This window comes from Poecilia latipinna, unplaced genomic scaffold (genome assembly GCF_001443285.1).
Source record: "Poecilia latipinna isolate Pla-1442-1.1 unplaced genomic scaffold, P_latipinna-1.0 Scaffold592, whole genome shotgun sequence".
NCBI lineage: Eukaryota > Metazoa > Chordata > Actinopteri > Cyprinodontiformes > Poeciliidae > Poecilia > Poecilia latipinna.
Genome location: NW_015113208.1, coordinates 155691 through 175713, shown reverse-complemented (window position 1 = coordinate 175713; position 20023 = coordinate 155691). Strand labels below are relative to the sequence as shown.

Below are 20023 nucleotides of genomic sequence, written 5' to 3'. Positions count from 1 at the left end.
AGTCACATACTTGTCAACATTTTTTAAAGACCAATAATTTAACAAGGGTCATAAAAATTAAATACATTGTTTTATATCTTTTCAGAGATACCATCTTCATTTCAAATTAGAGGAAAAGAAGAAAAAAAAAACTTACTGGTTAAACTTAAATAATTTAAAACTTAAAACTGCCAGGTATAACTTGAACATTTTAACTTCATGAATTTTCTATTAGATGTAAATGTAGAAGTTAAGAGCACTTTAAGTGCAGTCTGTGCTTTAATGATTTCACTGTTGGCATTATGCAGGCTGTCCTGGGTCTGGACCCCTAAATGAACAAGGCTTTCCAGAATAATTTCTCTTCAACAGTTTCTTGATAAAATTGATTCAATTTAAAAATAATTTATGCTTATTTGCTCATAATCACTATTGATCAGTAGAGATGCCCACCTGTCTTTCCAGTGTTTTTCATGGTGGTCTGGTTGGATGACTCTATGTTGAACTTGTCGAGCTCCAGCATCTGGTACTCGTCCAGCACCAGAGCTTGTTCATCTATAATATCCACAGGAGACTGGTCCTTTGCAGCACACTCTGGGTAAGAAGCTGCCCAGCCTCGAGGCCCATGGCTTCCTGCAGAATGAAAAGGAGACACAAAATGATACAGACGATCCACAAATTAGGCTAATGGAGACTAGGTACCTTTATCTAAGAGAATCAGCTCTGAAACTACGATTGCTGCTGCAGCAGTCTACAGGGCGATGAAGGCAACATGGTGAAGGAACAGTCAAATGGTGCTTTATGCTAATTGTGCTGAGATTACAAAGAAAACACCTCAATTGAGTGTTGGTAATCCTAGTCTAGACTACCCACATAAAGGAATATCTTTGTGACAGCCCCTAACACTGAGGTAGAAAATTAAAACCAAGTTGATGCACGTTCCTTTAAGTTGTTTTAAAAATTAAATAAACATCAATCAATAACTTTTTTTTAACTTCATGTTAATGGTTCATTGAAGCTACATGCAGCTGAATAACTTCCTGTACAATCCCTATTCACTCTCTGCTCTTTTAATCCTCTATCCCCTACAGTGGCACTTCAACAAAGGAATAATCCACAACCGACAGGGGTCCCCTTGATCTCTTCCAGGCTACAATTGGCCAACGCAACAACAAAAGCCGAGGGATCAGGGGAACAAGAAGGCACGCGTGGATTTCAACTTTTCTGGGTTAACACAATATTCATGATCTCATTCCCTACAGATATAGGACAACTTTGCCATGAGCTCATGAAAGGGATATGAGAACTCCCAGTCACTAAAAAAAAAAAGAAAAAAAAAAGGGGGGGGGGAAACCAGGATGGCTTTATGTCTTGCTATGTATAAACACCTTGCAGCTAAACAGTCTGTGTGCGACTCCTTCAAAGAGACAATGGGATCCAGGATTATTTTGAAACATGCAGATTTTCACCACTTCAACCAGAGAACAGCACAGTGAATGTATACACACATATCTCGTAAGGTTATTTACGACTCAGTGAAACACTTACTAAGGAGATTATGAAAATTAATCAAACACTGCCACCAGAAACTATTTACACCTATTCATTTTTTTAAACCTTTTGTCACATAGAGTTCTCCTAAAATATATTAGAGTATGTTTTGTTTTGGGGTTTTTTTCTCAAAGATATACTCTGTTGGACTCTGAAGGACAGAATGTAGGAGGCTGGCATAACTTTTTTGATTCAACAATTCACTGCGTTAACCTACTTCAGCAGGAAGAGGATGAGTTTCAGGAAGGAAATCATGTGACGTCATCCTTTGCCTACAAGAAGGCAAAAGATGTTCTCTCATGGTTGCACCAGGAGAGGATCTCCTCTTGGACCTGTCGTTCATGTGGACGAGGTCAACGACAAAGGGTAGCATCTGCCTTTCTGCAGGTTTTTTCCAGCTCTGGTGGCCTTTATTTGACCATTATCAGACAGGAACGTAGGTTGTGAGAGAGGGGGAAGAGATGCAGCAAAGGTCAACGGGCCGGGACTCTGTCCTGTTGCGGACTGAGACCTCCAAATATGGGTCACATGATTTACTCCTGCACAATCGCTGCAGGAGTAAAGCAAAGTAACTTTTGATCCAGGACCTCTGGATCCAAAACTCTTCAATACAATCCTTGGTCTTCAAACATGTACAGCTCTGGAAAAAAAATTAAGAGACCACTTTATATGATCAGTTTATCTGATTTTATGTTATATTTTTGAGTAAAATAAACATTGTTTTTTTATTCTATGAACTACTGTCAACATGTCTCCAACATTCCAAGCAAAAATGTAGTATTTATTTGCAGAAAATGAGAAATAGTCAAAATAATGAAAAAGATGCACTGCTTCAAGAACTCAAATAATGCCAAGAAAAAAGTTCATATTCATTTAGAAGCAACAATCCTAATGTTTTAACTCAGGAGGAGATCAGAAATCAATATCTGGTGGAATAACCAGGAGGTTTTCAATGGGGTTCATTGCAGTGGCCTCTTATTTTTTTCAAGAGCTGCATATCTATGCTGAACTGTGACATCATTGCATCGTTTTATTGGTTCTTTTTTTTTTTATATAATTTACAGTTTTTACTTTCAGTAGTTTTATTTTCATCATTTTATGAGTGCCTGACTTTATGGAGGCCTGTGCCTGAACTCACTCCTTTGTTATATTGGCTGTGTGCTTCAGAACACTAAAGCTGAAAGATAAATCACTGACTTAGTTTTGGTTAGTGTGGACATGTGCTGCCACCACCGTGCTTCACAGTAGAGATGGTGGTAGCAACCCCTCCTCCCCAAGACATGATACTTGGGAATTTGTATTTTGGATTCACCGAACAAGAGAATTTTGTTTCAATTTGTCTGACAATCTCTAAGGAGTTTATAGCAGGAGTTACATTTTTAGCAATGGAGAAAAGGGTGTGAATTCTTGTGTGCTTATTTTATTTAGCATTTAGATTATAATCTAAGGTGCCCAACCTCTCACCTGTTGACCACTGGAGATGGGCACCTGCACCCCACAAGGGATAAGCATGTTGATGAATGAATGAATGAATGGATGGATGGATGGATGGATGGATGGATGGATGGATGGATGACCTTATAAATGTAAAAAAAAACAAAAAAAAAAACAAGTCTGAAAACAAACGTCCATTTCTTACTGTGGGATATTCTCTGTAGACTTTTTAAACAAGAATTATGTTCAAATCAATTTGAGTACAAGTCTATGTTGTAACAAAATGTATAAAAATTGAGGAGGAGGAAACACTTTCTGGTGGCACAGTGTCTGCCCACTGGTGTGCAGATAAAATGTCAAAATCGTGCGACACATGATTTGCAATATAGTGAACTGTAAAGCTCTGAATTGGGTTGAGTTTTACAACGCGCTTGAGCTGCATGTAAAACTAATGGCTGCATTAGCAAGCAGGATTAACTTTGTCAGCAAGGACTATAGATTTAATAATATTTCTGCACCAGCAATGTCACAGTATCTCATATCCTGGGATACAACACATTATAAATTAAACATTAATGCTATGAGGCAATTTGAAAGCCGCTTGCCAATCACAACAACGCAGAGGATTTACATAACACGGAGCAAATGTTTACAATTTTCAGATAAAACCCTTATGCCTGCAAAAGTTTTTATTAAGGCTTTGTTTACAAAAAATACATCTTCAGTATATTCCATTCCATTTGATTTGAGCTCGCTAAGACGCTAGCCACAACGCAGCTTATACAAAATAGAAACCGTGAAGCCCAGTTAACTGCCTGCGGCACTGTTGCACGATATTTTGATTCAAAAGATGAAAGCACTTTGAAGCAATATATTTTTTATATCAACAATGAAAGAAATGACTCACTCTTATGTAATAGCCTAGCTACTATGAGGTTAATCTCACTTTGAATCAACAGCCTCATCAAAATGTAACAGCTGAAAAAAAGTCAGTCATCCAGCAACAGAGGCAACTATAAAAGCCCACAGTGTGAGGTTTGAGAAACCAGGACTAAAAAGGGATGGGATCGCAGAGAGGCTGGTTCCACTGCTCCATGGGCACCTTCCAACAAGAACAAAATCACTTTTTTTTATGTTTATATCTCAAAACTTGCTGTACTTTAACCAAGTATGAGTTTCAGTGTAATAACCACGTCAGGTATGTGTCGATGACCAAGAGTCTTCACAGTAGAACGAAAAATACATCTTCATGGATTCTTCAATTGGTTCATATCAAACATATGATGCTTTTGCTCCAAAAATGCTCTTCTTAGATCAAATATAAAGTATCCAAACAAAGTGTGAACATTCCTCCTGACTGAACTGAAGCTCAAACTAAAACACGGGGACATGCTTAGTCTAAATCAATTACTTAGGACTATTATCAGTCCCAATTATTGTTTTAAAGAAAATGCACAGTGTCTCCAGCAGGATAGTCCGGATTGTTTTTCCAAAAACAGCTTTGAAATTGCTTTGCTGACAGATTTCAAATTTATCAGCGATCATAGGACAATAAAACTAGTCACCTCTTTATCCAGTCATAAATGTTCATCTCTGCTTTCCATGTTCGTAATATTCCAAACTTTTGAATTTACTGTACTATGTTTGTTGTGCAATAAATAAGTAGTAAGTTAATGTTTTAAAAATATATATATATTTACCTGTATTATTGGTTAACATCTGGAAATTGAATTATACAACTTTAAAATGGGCCCTTTTTAAATTACTATAAAAAGCAAAAATGTAAAAAAAAGAAAAAGAAAGCAGCTGTTTTAATTCCCATATATTGTTTTCCAAAATCAGAGAAAGAATTCGATCAAGTTTTATGCAAATCTGAAGATAGAAATAAAATTTTCTAACTGAGCACCATTACAATTCAGAGAAGTGAGTAAAACTAAAATAAGAGATATAAAAAAAAGAAACGTTATCTTTTGCTAACTTTCCATTCAAACACAAATTACGTCCCATTTAATGCTAGAGCGATCGTTCTGCCTTTTAGGAACAGAGAAGGAGGTGCAGTCCTAAAAATCAGATAAGTAAGGGTTTGCACAGCAGTCGATTAATCTGTCTCATTGTCATTCATCAGAATCAGAGCATAATTTCAGGGTTTTAGCCTTTCCCAGTGCAGCCAGGATTAACAAGGCAGAGGTGAGGAAATTTAAAATAATTACATGTTCCAAAATGTTGTGTGAAACATTACCTACTACGTCAGTCTCCAGCTGCTTCTGGCTTTGGTGAAACACCATCACGCTACCCATTTAATGTGCTTAAAACCTCTTTTAGACGCAGCGAAACTACTGAATTAAGTAACTCAGAAACATTTAGAAAGTGTTGCACAAAGAGATGTATGATTGCAGTGTTTTGTTAGTGGCCAGAACACAATTGAGCTAAAGAAAATAACAGGTTAAGTGTCTGAGAGGACAATAGGGACAAAAGCTCACAGCCAACCGTCCAACGTTCACTCTGAGGAGACGCTCGGTCCAAATGACGCATCCAGGAATAAATCATTTGGGGTTTTTTTAACAAGCATTACAATTCCTTTTTTTTTTTTTTTTTTTTTACTTTACCTGCTCTGTCTGGGTTTTCTGTCAACCCTGAAATCCAGAGTGGGAGGCATTAGGAATTAAACAGGCTGCAATATTTTGGTGAAGAAATGGTCCAGGGCCCTCCACATTTACTGCGCCTTGTTTAGGATGAGCAAAAAAACAGCAATTGTTTTGTTTCTTGGTTTTTATTTTTGCAAACTTACTGATGCTACAAATAGCAATTAATAAAACTTACAAATTACAGCATATGCAACTGCAACATATTAAAATATGTGCTTTAGTTATTAAGTTTTGTGGGTTTTTTTTTTGTTTTTGTTTGTTTTTTTTAATAAACCATAACTGCCTCGATGCGGCCATCGCAGATTTGGCTGACCTGTGCTGTTTTTCTTCCCTCCATTTCCCGCTTTCCTGTACAGCGGGTTGTATATCTATATGTATAGATATGCAAATCATCTATATATTGTACCATGAGAAATTGTTCTTCTCCTCCAGATTAGTTTGTTTTTCGCAATAGTTTCAGATCAAATAAATCAAACAAATTAAAAAAAAAAAAAAAAAGATAGCCCTTATGTATTACGTGAAAATGGCTATCCAATCCAACCTGGCTCCACCTCCACAGTATTTGCTCCCAAAACTTAATAACTGGTTCTGCCACCAATGGAGGGAACAGCCGACTTTATTTTAATTAATTTAGGCACATTGCATTTTATTTGGAACAAAGCCTAGACAAGCATCTTCAAAATGTGTTTGTGTTATTTTTAGCCAGTCAGAGGTGGATGTGCTGCTTTGTTTTGTATTATTAACCTGTCATCAACTAAGGAAAAGCATCTATGTCCAGAAAGAGACCAGACCATCACAACACCACGATGTTTGACTATAAGCTTAATGTTGTTTTTTCTTTAATAATACGCGTTATGCCATTTGTAAAAGGACACAAAAGCTTTTACCTATGTCCACAGTCCACATACTAATTTTCTGAAAGTCTTAGGGATCATCTAGATGTTGTTTTCACAGATATGAGACAGATCTTTGCATTTTATTTGGTGTGAAGTAGTTTTGGGCTTGAATCTTTCCCCCATGGATGCCAAGTTTTACATCATCTTTTTTTCTTATTTTTAAATTATGGATGCTGCCCTTAACTGGGGGAAGTGAGATGTTGTTCTGTATTTTTGTGACCTCCTGGATAAGTTTTTGATGTTTTCTCCATTTGTGGGTAATAGTTCTCATTGTTCTACACTGAATTCCCCAAACCATTAAAAATTATAAACCCTTTCCAGACTGACAGATTCTGACTTTTTTTTAATCAGTTTTTTTTTTCTTTTGATCTGTATTTTTAAGATCTTTCTTGTCTTCTAATTTCCCTTGTACTAATTTCATCCCTAGAGTGTTGCTCTTCTAAAGTCAGGAAACTGATGAAAGAAAATGTCTCCTGGCCCAAACCTGCCTGTATCTAGAGTTAGAGTAATATTTTCAAAGTTTAAACCAGCTACACTGAATTATGGTCATGTGTGTTTTGCCATTCTGCATAGCTGGAAGGGATAGTAAAGGAGCTCACTTATAAACAACTGCAGCATTTTTTTTTTCCAAACTGAGATCTTGCCATTGCAATAAATGATGCATTTATTTTAAGGCTTTTTTTCCACATGTTTAGTAGGGATGCCAATAAATGTGGAGGGAGCAGTATATTCCCTAAGGCCTCTTTCTTCCTTTATAGTTTGCCCTACATCTGCAAGATTTTATGTTTAACTTCTCTGGGCTTTAGGGTCTTTTTTCGAGCTTAGTTGTGCTTTAAAAGTTCAATCAGCTGCTGTTACATTAAAAAAAAAAAAAAAAAAACTCCAGTTGGCTGGTTACTCATTCAAACAGATTCCAAAAAGTACTAGGAGTACCAGCAGATAGCAATTAAGCAGTGCAGCATCAAAACCAGCATACTAAGAACAAATGCAAGTTTTAGCAGAAAAATTCTCAGAACAAGATATAAGGAATATTAGAGGAAACAGAATGACCAGAGCGACTTCAACAGGATGTCATTAAAGCAGCACCATTCAAGAATGGCTATTTCCCTTTGTCTGATATTCTGTCATTGGATAAAATGAGTGTTCTTATTGTACAGTGATGTTCTCCTTCCACTTTCAGCAATGCAACTCTCATCTAGGAAAAGTTATTCAGAGATTACCGTGTTTTTGCTCAAAATATGGGAACTCTATTCAGTTTGTTCAGGGCACCAAAAGGGTAAATCTCTCTTCGTTGAGCAGCAGTTGAATAGTAGTCAGCTGTATTAGCATACAATGTGCTGCAAATGTATTTAACATGTTACAACCACAAACCTCAATGTATATTTAACCCATCATTGTGACAAAGAAGGAAAATGAGTAGCTACTTGCAATGTTTTTTGTTTTTTTCCCCTCTCAGCTGTTTTGCTAAATTCATGTTTCAATAAATGTCAGAGTTTTGTAGAGGACAATTTAAGAGTTGGGTCAACAGATTCTGCCACCTGAGTCTTGCTGCTCATCTGAAGTCACCATGGCCGTTTACGCTACTTCTCTGATTTGCACACAGTTTTCTGTAAGCTTACAGGTGCTAAACTCTTCCGGTCTAGTTAAATTCTCCACAACTTAATCGCTGACATAGCTGGTGTGTTGAGCTTCATGAAGCTGCTTTATAATATGTTTCCTAATCAGGAGTTGCTTCTAGAGATCATTGATTGCAGTGGATCTTAACAAAATGCTTACAAGTAATCAATAAAACCACAAAACTATTTTTTTTACATCACAATTACGCAATTTTGAAGTATTTCATCACATAGCATCTCAATAAAATACAAATATGTTTTTGGTTGCAATCAGAGACAATAGGGAAAAGTTTAAGGTGTGTGAATAACTTTGCAAGGCACTGTAGACAAGACATGAAATATATTGTTCAAATTCTTACATGAGCCGTAACTACGAGACGTGAAAGGAGCAATTTCCACACAGCAGCTCATAAATGTAATTATATTGTAACCTCTACATAGAGTTTGATTCAGAGAATAAATGAGTACAGTTGTAATCAATAAATAACAAGACAGATTGATTATTCGGCTTGTTGAGTTCCACTGGCTGTAACATGTATGTATTTAATTAAAAGTTTTGCTGTAAGTTTGGATCTTATGGCTTTGAAACAAATACAACTTCCACTCTAAGGAGAAACATGAAAATAAATTGTGGGAGGGAAGTTTCTAAATAAATCATATAGTGCGATTCATCAACTCAGCTGTTTACAAAAGGAGCCAGCAGCCTCCAACGGCAGAAGATGAGTGACAAGTGGCTCATTTATGCGGTCATGTGTCCTTGACGGATCCACACAACGCTGCATTTGTAAATGCATATTGCATACAAAAATAGCTCCTATATGAATTTTAATACAACAGGCGTCAAGTCGGCAGGAAGCAATTCAGTACACTCGTCTCAAAGCAAGCAGCCATCGGCTACAAGAAGCGGCACGAGGTAAACTCATTTGGATCCTCGCAGGTTTAGTTTTAAAACCTTCACTTTCATTTCAATTTAATTCATAGATTAAAGCTCTTATCTGCTGCTATATCAGTCGCAGCTCATGAACTAGCAAGCGTCATCTACTAATCAGATATTTAAAAGAAAATTGAATCAAGCCCTCATCAAATTTTAATACACACTAGAGGTAACATGGGTGATGTTTGTAAAGTTATATGTTAATTTTGTTATTCAGACCTGCTCGCGGCTTTCCTCTGAGTGATGTGACACCACTGCCTGCAATCTAGTAGTTTTAAATAAAACAGGCACATGTTTCTCTCAATCTGGCACTTTCAGTTCCAGACGTCATCCCATTAACCTTGGGATAAACAGCCATGCCTGCGCTTCCATGGCAATGCTGACAGAATGGCAATTGCCTTGTCATTTCCGTTTTGTCCCTCGCGGTGAAGGCATGCATGCTGTATGCCGGCTGGCAGACCTCCCAGAACTGGCACAGTCGCACTTGCAAAAAGAAAAAAAAAAAAAAAAAAAGAAAAATCCACGCTGATCAGTCCATATGTATGAGTAGCACTGACAGGAAAACATGGCCGGCAGAAGACCACGGAGAAGGGCCACGGCGTTTGCATGGATGGGAGTGGTGGTAAGAAGATTAAAGGCGTGCGGATGCTGTAAAATAACATCACCAAATGCAGGGGCACTGGATAACATTTTGAACAACATCCCCGCTGTCAGCTTCAATATGCTGACGGCGCTACAGATGGCGGAAACAGCCGCACGGCAGCACTGGCTAATATCAATTGTCCAGGTTAGACAACTGATGTTTTCAAAGACTTTTGCAAAGTTCAGACAGGCGTTGGCAGAAGGGCTTTTCAGTAATCATTCAACTCCTTGCAAACAAAGAGGGGGAGAAAAAAAAATATGAAAGATTGCTTTTCTTGTATCATCAAATCACATTAAAGACTGTTCCAGTTACAGTGGATTAAAAAGAGAAATGTGTTTTAGATTACATGGAACTCATCAACTGTATAAAGCTACAAAAGACTGCAGGATGCAGCAACATGCACTAAAAATAGGCTGGCTTACCATTCATTAAAAAAAACAAAAAAAAACAAAGCTTAGCTAAGGAAATGAAGTAAGAAAGAAAGACAAATTACAAGGATGGTTTGAGATAAATCTCACAAGATGATTTCTACACTGAGCCCTGAACTTTAACCTACCAAATGGTACAGTACTGTCAAGAGTTTTTCTGCATAAATTGAATACAGCATCACAAATCCTTATTAATGCAAATCTAGAACACCAGTAACAACAGATGTAGTTTCTCTTTTGTGTAAGATGATCATTTACAGAATATCTGAATCAGGTTGGTTTCAAGTTTGTCAGCAACAAGGACGTCTAAGTGCACGAGATGCACCATAGTAATTATGTTTCTTTTTTAAACCACACTGACAGCAGTCAGACATCCTCCAACACAGAGAAGTGAAGAATAGTCAATGCACACACTTATGGTATAGAATGACTGCACTCAGCTGCCACAAACTTCCTGAATCAATTTTATTCTGAAACACAAGATCCTCAATTTGATGGGTTTTACACATCCATCCAGGACAAATCAATGTTGATTTTGTTAGCATTGTTTCACTTACAATATCAATATTGTAAAAAAAAAAAAAAATAATAACAATAATAGCTTCGATCTCGCCTCAGTACATATAAGTTAAAGATTAAAGTAATGCCATTCTGAGGCATTTAGCACAGACTACATTTTTGGCCACCTCTAATGAAGATATCTTATAAAGCCTTAAAATAATTGTTTTTTGGGAGAACCCAGAGATGCCACTCTTTGTTCTTTTGCTTTCCAGATTTTTTCCCCCACAGTGTGTGGTGCCGAGATAACATTAAGGCTTTGTCCAGCCATGTTTGTCAGAGTTCCATATGTGTTAAACTCAATAATTGCTCTGATCACAGATATAAGCACGTTTAGGAAAGGAACAATTTTCCTGCGGCCATTTCCTGAAATATGACTGTCGACACACATCTGCCTTGTTTGCTCGATTCAAATCCTGACTTTGAGATTTTCTGCATGGAGTTTGTATGTTCTCCCAGATATTCTGGATTCGTTCCACAATCTAAAAGCACGACTTAATGTGGTTTCTCTAAATTGGCATTAGGTATATGTGTGTGTGTGTGTGTGTGTGTGTGTGTGTGTGTGTGTGTGTGTGTGTGTGTGTGCGTGCATGGTTGTTTGTCATATGTGTCTCTGTGTTGCCCAAATACAAGCAGGTTTAGACAGTAGATGGATGAAAGCATTAAACCATGAACTACTCATTAAAGGTCCCTGAACTCTCTGATCCACTTGGAAAAAATAAGTGCTAATAAAAAAAATGCTTCAGCGCACTATGATGTCTGAATGTGGAATATTTTCCTCATTGACTAAACGTACTCAAATTAATGGTTTAATTTTGTATTTATATTGTACTGCTGCAATGAACAATTACGCTTTATAGATTTTTCTTACACTTCAGTAGGAATGAGAGTCAATTTATTTACATCTAAAATTAACGCTGTAGAACAAAATCAAAAACTAATGCAAACAAATACGGAATAGTTATGTGAAAGGTCTTAATATCTTGTTCAAATGAAACAGAACTAACCAGTTATTGAAAGTACAGAATAAAAAAACAAAACCTGTTTCTTTTTTTTTTTTCCTCCTTCTCATTACCTGCATCACATTAAGAAAGTCATTTTCTTTCGGTCTGTCAACACGTCAACAAACAGAATTCATTCTGATGCACTTTCTTCTAGGTCTAGCTAAAGCCATAAAAAGATAAGGGACATGTGTTTTAATGTGGCAAAAGTGGAAAGAAAAAACACCTTGCTTTTAGCAGGAAGAAACCTGCAGCTCAACCAAGAGTGAACCAAAAATGAAGGCCCCCTATCTACTCCTGTCTAGAAACATGCAGGACACGTGGTCCATGATGAACGTTAAAAAATAATTTTTGAACAAAAATATAATCTTTTGCACATGAAATCTCTACATTGGTGTGTAGAAGCCTGATAAATGCATCGCTAGCTTTGACCTTATGTGTTTTTGAGATTGTAAAAATCTCAATACAAGTAAATAATAAATTAATAATCAATTAAAAATAAATAATATATTAATGATAATTAGCACTGCTTATTATCATTTATCTTTTATAGCAGATTCAGCTGCTGGTATGCTTTTAATCCTACTATTCATTTTATATGAAGTTAATATTTGATATGAGCTGTATCCAGAATATTTTTATAAGCATGCAGAGAATTTCCAATCTTTTCACAAAGTCAACAGTGTGTCGATTTTTGCAAATAACTCTAGAAGCAAACTGCGGTCCTGTCTTAGTAAAATGCAAAGCCAGATGATGGAGCTCCTTTGCACAAAACACGCCAAAAGACTTCATCCCTTCTTTCCAGTGTCTCTGTGTCATGCAGATCTTTTTACATGCTTCCTGGCTGCTCTGTGACCTAATGGCTGAGATGTGACAGAGAAAAAGGAAGAGAGCTCAGAGCAAGTCGAATCAACTGGGGAGAGAAGAGAGCAGATCCAGTTTACTGAAGGATGCTGACTGAGCTTTTAGCAGCAGAGACGGAGACTCTTTCCACGTTGGGCAAAAGCAACCAGTCGTAGTCAACAATTTCATTATCACTTCATGGATTTGCTAATACTTACACAGGGGCCCACGTCCTTCATTTGTACCGCCAAAGCCATCTGGGGGTCTAACATGGATTTTAGCCACTCACACAGAGGCCTCTTGACAACAAAAGGAGCAGCGGGAAACATGTATCTAAGTTAATAAAATCTGATTTGGTGTATCTGAAAGTGTATCAGACTGCATGCATCTACAATCAGAGTGAACAAACTCATCATGGCAAAACTAGGGCAGCTTGGTGACTGACTGTTTCAGAGTCTAAATGGGGTCATGCTGCCAAAACTACAAAATGTTCAACAGGGATGAAATAAGTGACTTAACAACAATGAGGCCAAAAGCCTTCCCCGCCTTTGAGGAGATTACTGCTGTTCTCAGAAAGTTACTGTAAAAGAAAAAAAAAAAATAAAATAACCAACGAAAATACATTTTAATGCATTAAAAGAAAAAAAAATTACTGAAAGAGTGTTTGGGAAGAGAATCAAACACTCATCAGCCACAACAATTACACTTCTACCTCAAGTGTGCGGAGTTTTGTATTCATGAGCGACTCTACTTTCAAAGAAATTTCTCGTCAGATTTCTTTGCTGGCCAAACTGCATAAGACGACTCAATTATCAGTGAACCATGAAGGTAGAACCATAACGCCTTCAGTGGGCGGCAGCAGGCTTCAGAAGAGAAGTGGAGGAATATGCAAAGAAGATCAGTGCATAAATTCCAACCACAGAATCATAAAAGGACAAAATAATAGCAGGACTTGCTTCCTTGCTGTGTCAAAACCCCGTTTTCTCCATGTTGTCCTGCATCCTTGGATCTGAATGAGATCTGAGGGGAGAAACAGTACTTGACATATCAGCGCCGTTTGAAAGAATGAAGAAAAAAAAAAAAAGGCAACCGAGGGTCACTGTGGGATACACTCTCACGGATGCATGAGTGAGTCCTCAGTTACACTTCACCAAATTAAATGGGTCTTTATGTGGCCTTGTCAGTTCGGAGAAAAACGAGTACACAAAAAGTAATGTCTTCATTCACGGCCCTACAGTGGTAGCAGCATAACACTAAGAAAACCACAAAAAGAAAAATGCTGAAAAAATATTTGACGTGTTAAGAAAAGAGGAAATCTCACCACAGCCACATTTCCATGAAGCCAATTTCTGACTGTACAGTATTTCCTGTAGCTGTATTGTTTAAACAACATAGTGTGTACAAAATACAAAATTCCACAATATAGTCCAATATAGAAACTGTTTATTCAAAGTGAAAGAAAAAATCAAAACTATTTTTTTTCCAAAAGTTGCCACGATTCCCCTAAACACTGGAATAAATTATTTTCTAAATGTAAACAAGTAAGGCACAGTTAAAATTAGCGACACAGTTAAGCCTAAATTATTCATAATCTTAGCACGTCTAGATGTAATCTAGTGTCATTTGAACAATAAGTTTATGTGTGAGAAAAAAATGAGACAAGCGTCTCTCATAAGATAAAACTATATAAAATATTTTTTGGATTTTTTTTATGGCATGTCAAATTATTTAAACCCTTTTTAATAGTCCATAATATATCACCTTCATTTCTTAAAAGAAACAAACCAGTAATAATATTGAAATTTAGTAAAGTTGCACCAATCAGTATTTCATTTTATGATTTTTGGTTGTAAAATTTTAACATGCAGGTAACAATATCAAAGCAAAGTATGAAACAGGGACGTCTCGCTCTCTCTCTCTCTTGCAGCCTGAATGAACCACAGACGACTCTTGGCATATCGCTGAAAATACAGTTTTCTTTTAAATAGCATCTTACATCTCTGAGCTTCTTTTCACTTCATTAACACCCTTGGTGATATAGAAAAGTTTTGTTCCCTAAACAACATTCATTATGAAACATGTTGGTATAGATGTAGTTATCACTGCAGTATTGCACTTATTTTCCTCATATCATATTCCCAAGTATAGATGGATCAATGAATGGAAGACAATCCAATTCTAAAGTTTCCAATTGTTCAGTCAATAGTCTGATCATACTGGAAACTTCCTCCTTGCATCCTGCCCAGCAATCTAGCCAATCCTAACATCTCCAAAATATTTATTTACTGTATCTCATCAGTGACTGGACCATGTTGCCAAGGCTCATAAGTTATGAGTGTCAGTTGTTCCACCTGCCTTATAATGCTATGGTTCAGCATAAGTGTAAACATCTGACTTTGGTTGCATGGCTTAATGTGAGAACACCAAAATCACATAATAACATAAACAAACATTAAGGCAGATGCAGACTAGCTACTTCAGCATTCAGGAAAGTATAATTACTGTTTTTTTTCCTACGAGGAACCTGGTCTCTGTGACAGCAAGGGCATCAGTTGCTTGTTTGAAGCAGCTGCTCCAAAGCAAACATAGCAAGAGAAGTAGTCTAAATGTAGAAGACATTTGATTTTGTTTTATTTTTTTTTTTTTACCCTGTCTTTTTTAGTTACATTTAGTTGTCAAAACACACCACGGCTGCTGTATTTCCATGAGCTTTTCTAAACAGTAAGACGTGTAAAACCTTTCCTGCACAGGCTGTACAGACAGTAAGGGTGAACACCTTTTATAAAAAAAAAAAAAAAAAAAAAAGATATTTGATGGCTCTTGTGTTTGCCCCCACTACCAACAGTAGAACATTGTGTGTTTTCTAAACAGCTAAGACCTTTCAGAGGTGCACAGGCAGCTCCACTTCTACCCACTTTGCATTCGTCTCAGTGGTTTGCTCAGAAATAGGTGGCCAGCGATGGTGCAAATTCTCATCTTGATAACTACTGGTATAACAGCTTTAACACAGACACTAGACAGAATCCGAACTACGCTACAAAACTTTGAGGGGGCAGTCCTGTTACACCGAGAGCTGGAAGATTGGCAGTAGTAGACAGGTTCTAATTTTCACAGCTTGTGTTTTACACCTCAGAGGTCGTGGAACTATCAAAATGAATTTCACAAAACAAGACCTTTAAAAACCTCGTGTCCGTCTTACTCGCTGAGTGCCATCAGCCCGTTCACCTAAACACCGAAAATAAAGTCTGAGAAATGATTTTAGAACTAAATCTACCTGGAATCACAGCATATACAGATCTAATGTGATCTGAACACTCTGGCCACTTTAATAGGTACATCTGTTCAATTGCTGGTTAACACAATGAGACAGTCACATGACAGCGCTCACTACATCTAGGCATCAAGATGGGATGATTCCCAGAAGCTCAAAGATGGCATCAAATTGGGAGAAATGAAGTTTAAATGACTCTGAACATGGCTGGTCAGAGTACTTCAAAAATTCCTAATAGGCTGCGACTGTCGCATACGACCATCTCTGAGGTTTAGTGTGAATGAAATGTCTTTGTTGAGTGGGCAGACTGATTCAAAATGAGAGAAAGGCAACCGTAGCTCAAATAACTACCTATTATAATCAAGGTATGCTGGATACCATCTCTGAACATGTTGAACCTTGAAGCAGAGGGTCTCCGTGACCAGAAGGCCACATCAGCTGCCCTCGTCTCAGGAAACAAAAGATACAGTTTGCATTAGCTCAGGGAAATGGAATAATAACAGACTAGAAAAAACATTGCCAAGTCCAATGAGATTTTTAACTGCAGGATTCAGAAGGTAGGGTCAGAATGTGGGCTAAACAACGTGAAAGCAAGGATTCATCCTGCTTCATAACAATGCCTCAGGCTGCTGTTGGTGGTCTAAATGTGTGAAAGATATTTTCTTCTTACGACTAATTGAGCATCATTTAAACACCACAGCCTGATCAAGTGTTGTTGCTAATCATATCCATCCCTTGGCGACCGCAGAATAGCCATTTTCTGATGGCTACTTCTAACAGGATAATTTATTTATTTATTTCTCACAAGGTTCAAGTAATGATTTGTTTCTTGAATATGGCAATGATTTCTCTGTGCTCCAATTACCTCCAAATCTAAATCTAAGCTAAGCACCTCTGGAATGTCATGAGAAATCTCCATAAATTGCATAGTGCTACAATGTTGACCAAAAATCTGTTAAGTATGTGTTTTTAATCAACTTGTTGAATTAATCCAGTTCTAAAAGCAAAATGGCTCCGACTTCCTACAGCCAAGGTGTATTGAAAAATGGTGCTTGCTTATTATAATCATAATAAGCAAGCTGATGGCTACTTCTAACAGTAGCCATCAGCACTTTTACTATCAAAGTAAAAGTGCTCCAGAGACATTTGGGAAGTTGAACTTGCCTTTTGCCAATGCAGCACATAAGTTATTGACCCAAGAGTGTCAAGACTGTCAAATGTGACAGTCTTGACACTCATTTGTTGTCCAATGGTAGAAACCGAAAATAAATTGTATTTCTAAATTAGCCTTTGCTGTAAACTTTAAATTGTGATAAATGTGAGCAAATTGTCAAAACCAAACTGGTAGGTCAGAGTGAATATCCAGATGTGCTGCTCGTCCTCGATAATTCTCTCAGTGCATGTAAGCTCTACTACATCACAAATATGCTCCATTTTTACCTGTCAAGCACTACTTGCATTTTTTTTTTTTTTTCGCTGATCTATTTTTACTAAAGCTTTGCACGCTTGCCACACAGTGGGAATTTCTATCATTTTGTGTGAAACTACTAAAGTATTAACTTCCTTGGAGTTACTGCAGAGACATCAGCTGTGGCAGATGATTAAAGCTCTAGTTGGGATAGCTGGCAGGGGGTTCAGATAAGATAAGTACTTTCATCTAAAGTGTAATGTCAAAGCCAGAGTAACATAAAAAGCAGACAAGATCCAATAAATCATCAGATCCAATGGATCATCACTAATCCTCTGCTATCTCAACTATCAAAGTAAAAGTGCTCCAGAGACATTTGGGAAGTTGAACTTGCCTTTTGCCAATGCAGCACATAAGTTATTGACCCATGTTACACAGGTTTAAATGTTTTTTTTTATTTATTTTTTTTTTTTAATAACAAATTACTTCAGGATGCGAGGATGACTAATTGGAGGCAAATCTTGGTAATTAGTCTGGTCTTTTCATTTTTAAATTATGAGTCCCGTTTTAGAGCATCTGTGCTTCCAGGGGTGGTCCAATATGGTGCTCCACATAGATATTAACAATCTGCGCCTATTATTGGGAAAAAGATCTGCATGCATCCATCAAAAGTAGAACTACAGCCAGAGTCAACACTGTGCCTCAAGCCACCAAAAGCCACTTTTCTGCTTTTTGACTATCTGCCACAGACTTTGTAGGTCCAAATTAATATCGCGTACAGTAACAGTGAATCTTCCAATATCAACAATCTTCCTGCCACTACATCAGACACAGAGTGTTTAGGATTTAACATGACTTTGTGTGAAAGCTGAGCTCTCCTAAAAACGGTCTGTTTTTCAGGCACTGCACATAGCCATGTGACTCAGCTGAAGAGCACCATCCAAAAGTGGGCTTTCCTCCTCAGCTTCATAAAAAATAAAATAAAATAAAAAACGTCTAAGTTTCTTGAGAGTATCTTATGGCAGTATAACAACCAATTAGCAGTATGAAAACAAAAGCTACTGAGACAGATGTATAGGTGAGATGTCGTCTCTCCTGAGAAGAAAATACTTGAAGCCAATAAAGCAATGAGGCTTTAACAAAGAATCATGGTGTGCTAAGACTGTAAGATTAGACTAACAGACCTAGGTTAAGCCCATTGTTGTCATCTATCCTCTGTAGTTAAAAACATGACTATGTGCAGTGGCAGGTGTAGGGCTAGGATAGTGATTATTAATGGGGTTTTTTTGGTTTTTTTTAACAAATACTATTATTGTCATTGCTACAAACAGCACAAAATGCAGGAAATTGGCACCTACGATTGGTCAAATGCAAGCAAATTCATGAAGTGGTCAGACAATTTGAACCACCCACAAACCACAGTGACACATTTGCTGTTTGAACAAGAAAACACCATTCAGTTTCTACAAATGACCTGCTGGGAGCAGCAGTGGGCCTGAGTTGCTACTATCAGCAGAAGAAGCACTGAACACCATGTGACACTGTAATCCTGATGTAAAGAGAGTGGCAGGAACCACCCACTTCACAAGGATGAACCTAAATTTAAAGGAACAGTGGATGGTAATCAGCCCACGGCTATAATGTGACACATTTACACATAGACGTTCATTAATTTGTCCCATTCTTATTATCCATCCGTCTGTCCATTGCTTGTAACTTCATCCTTGCGAGGTTGTGTTGGGGGGTGGAGGATGGTACCTCAGTGTACCCCAGTGTGCTCCAGCATTGGGCAGAAGCCGGGCTAAACCCCAAACATGTCGTTAATCTATCCCAGAGCAACACAGAAAAAGACAGGACAAACAGTTTTGCAGAAAGACACTCATTCCTAAGGGAAATTAAGCCAGACCAATTAACCTGGATGCTTTTTAGAGTGTGGGAAGAAGCAGGGGTACCCCGAGAGAACCGCTCATTCACCTTCCTGCTGGATAGCAACAGAGTTACACCTGCGACCCTGTGCACCCCCCATCCTTGTCATAAAAAAGTACCCCTTCCCTTACCCCACCTCTTCACCCCGTCCTTTAAAAGAACACATGAATAAACCGGGGGTTTCAATAAGAAGACTGAAGAATGCCAGTGAGGTTACTGCTTAGGTTTTGATGAGAGCAGCCAGTCAACAACTTATTTTAGAGTTGTTATAACATTAGGATAGTTTGGTTTTGTTTGTCTTTTCATTTATTTTGTTTTATCATTCAGAAATGCAGCCAGAAATCAGATCCAATTGGTGATTAGCAGGTCAAATACAAAAAAATCTCTCATTTTGTTTTCCATTCTCATTAAACGCATCACAACTAAAAACTCTCCCACCACTTTACCTCGGTCAAAACTTTACTTAGCAGCACATCCTTGCATTGTTTTAGTTTAATAAAAAGCCTCAGGCATAATAACATTGGCTCTGGTTTTACTTCTGCCTCTTTTCTTTTTTTTCAGAAGTATTTCTTAAACAGAGACGGAACACGGTTTCTTCAATACTAGAAAATACAGATGGTCGCCGCCAGCTCAACACTCGGACCAGATAAAAGGCGCACACAATGCATACACAACATGTCCACCTAGCATGCAACAGAGATGCTCTGAGATCACAAAACACCCAATGAGGAAGTATCACTTTGTTCTCTGCAGGAGAGACTATTTGCATGGCAAGTAGTTTTTGGCTGCTACAACAGTGTTAAAATTGTCATATTGCAAAATGCCACAGATGTAGGCGGCACAGAGGTGTGGTGGTTGGCACTGTCGACACACAGCGAGAAGACCTTCGGCTG

General features: G+C 37.6%; 1 protein-coding gene across 1 annotated transcript in view; it reads right to left on the bottom strand.

Annotated features, from left to right (window-relative positions):
• LOC106953607 (protein tyrosine phosphatase receptor type G) overlaps nucleotides 1-20023 on the bottom strand; it is a 161000-nt gene that overhangs the window by 73576 nt on the left and 67401 nt on the right. The window contains exon 3 of the mRNA XM_015042494.1: nucleotides 430-609. Coding sequence (XP_014897980.1) covers nucleotides 430-609 — 180 coding nt within the window. The remainder of the gene's footprint in view (nucleotides 1-429; nucleotides 610-20023) is intronic.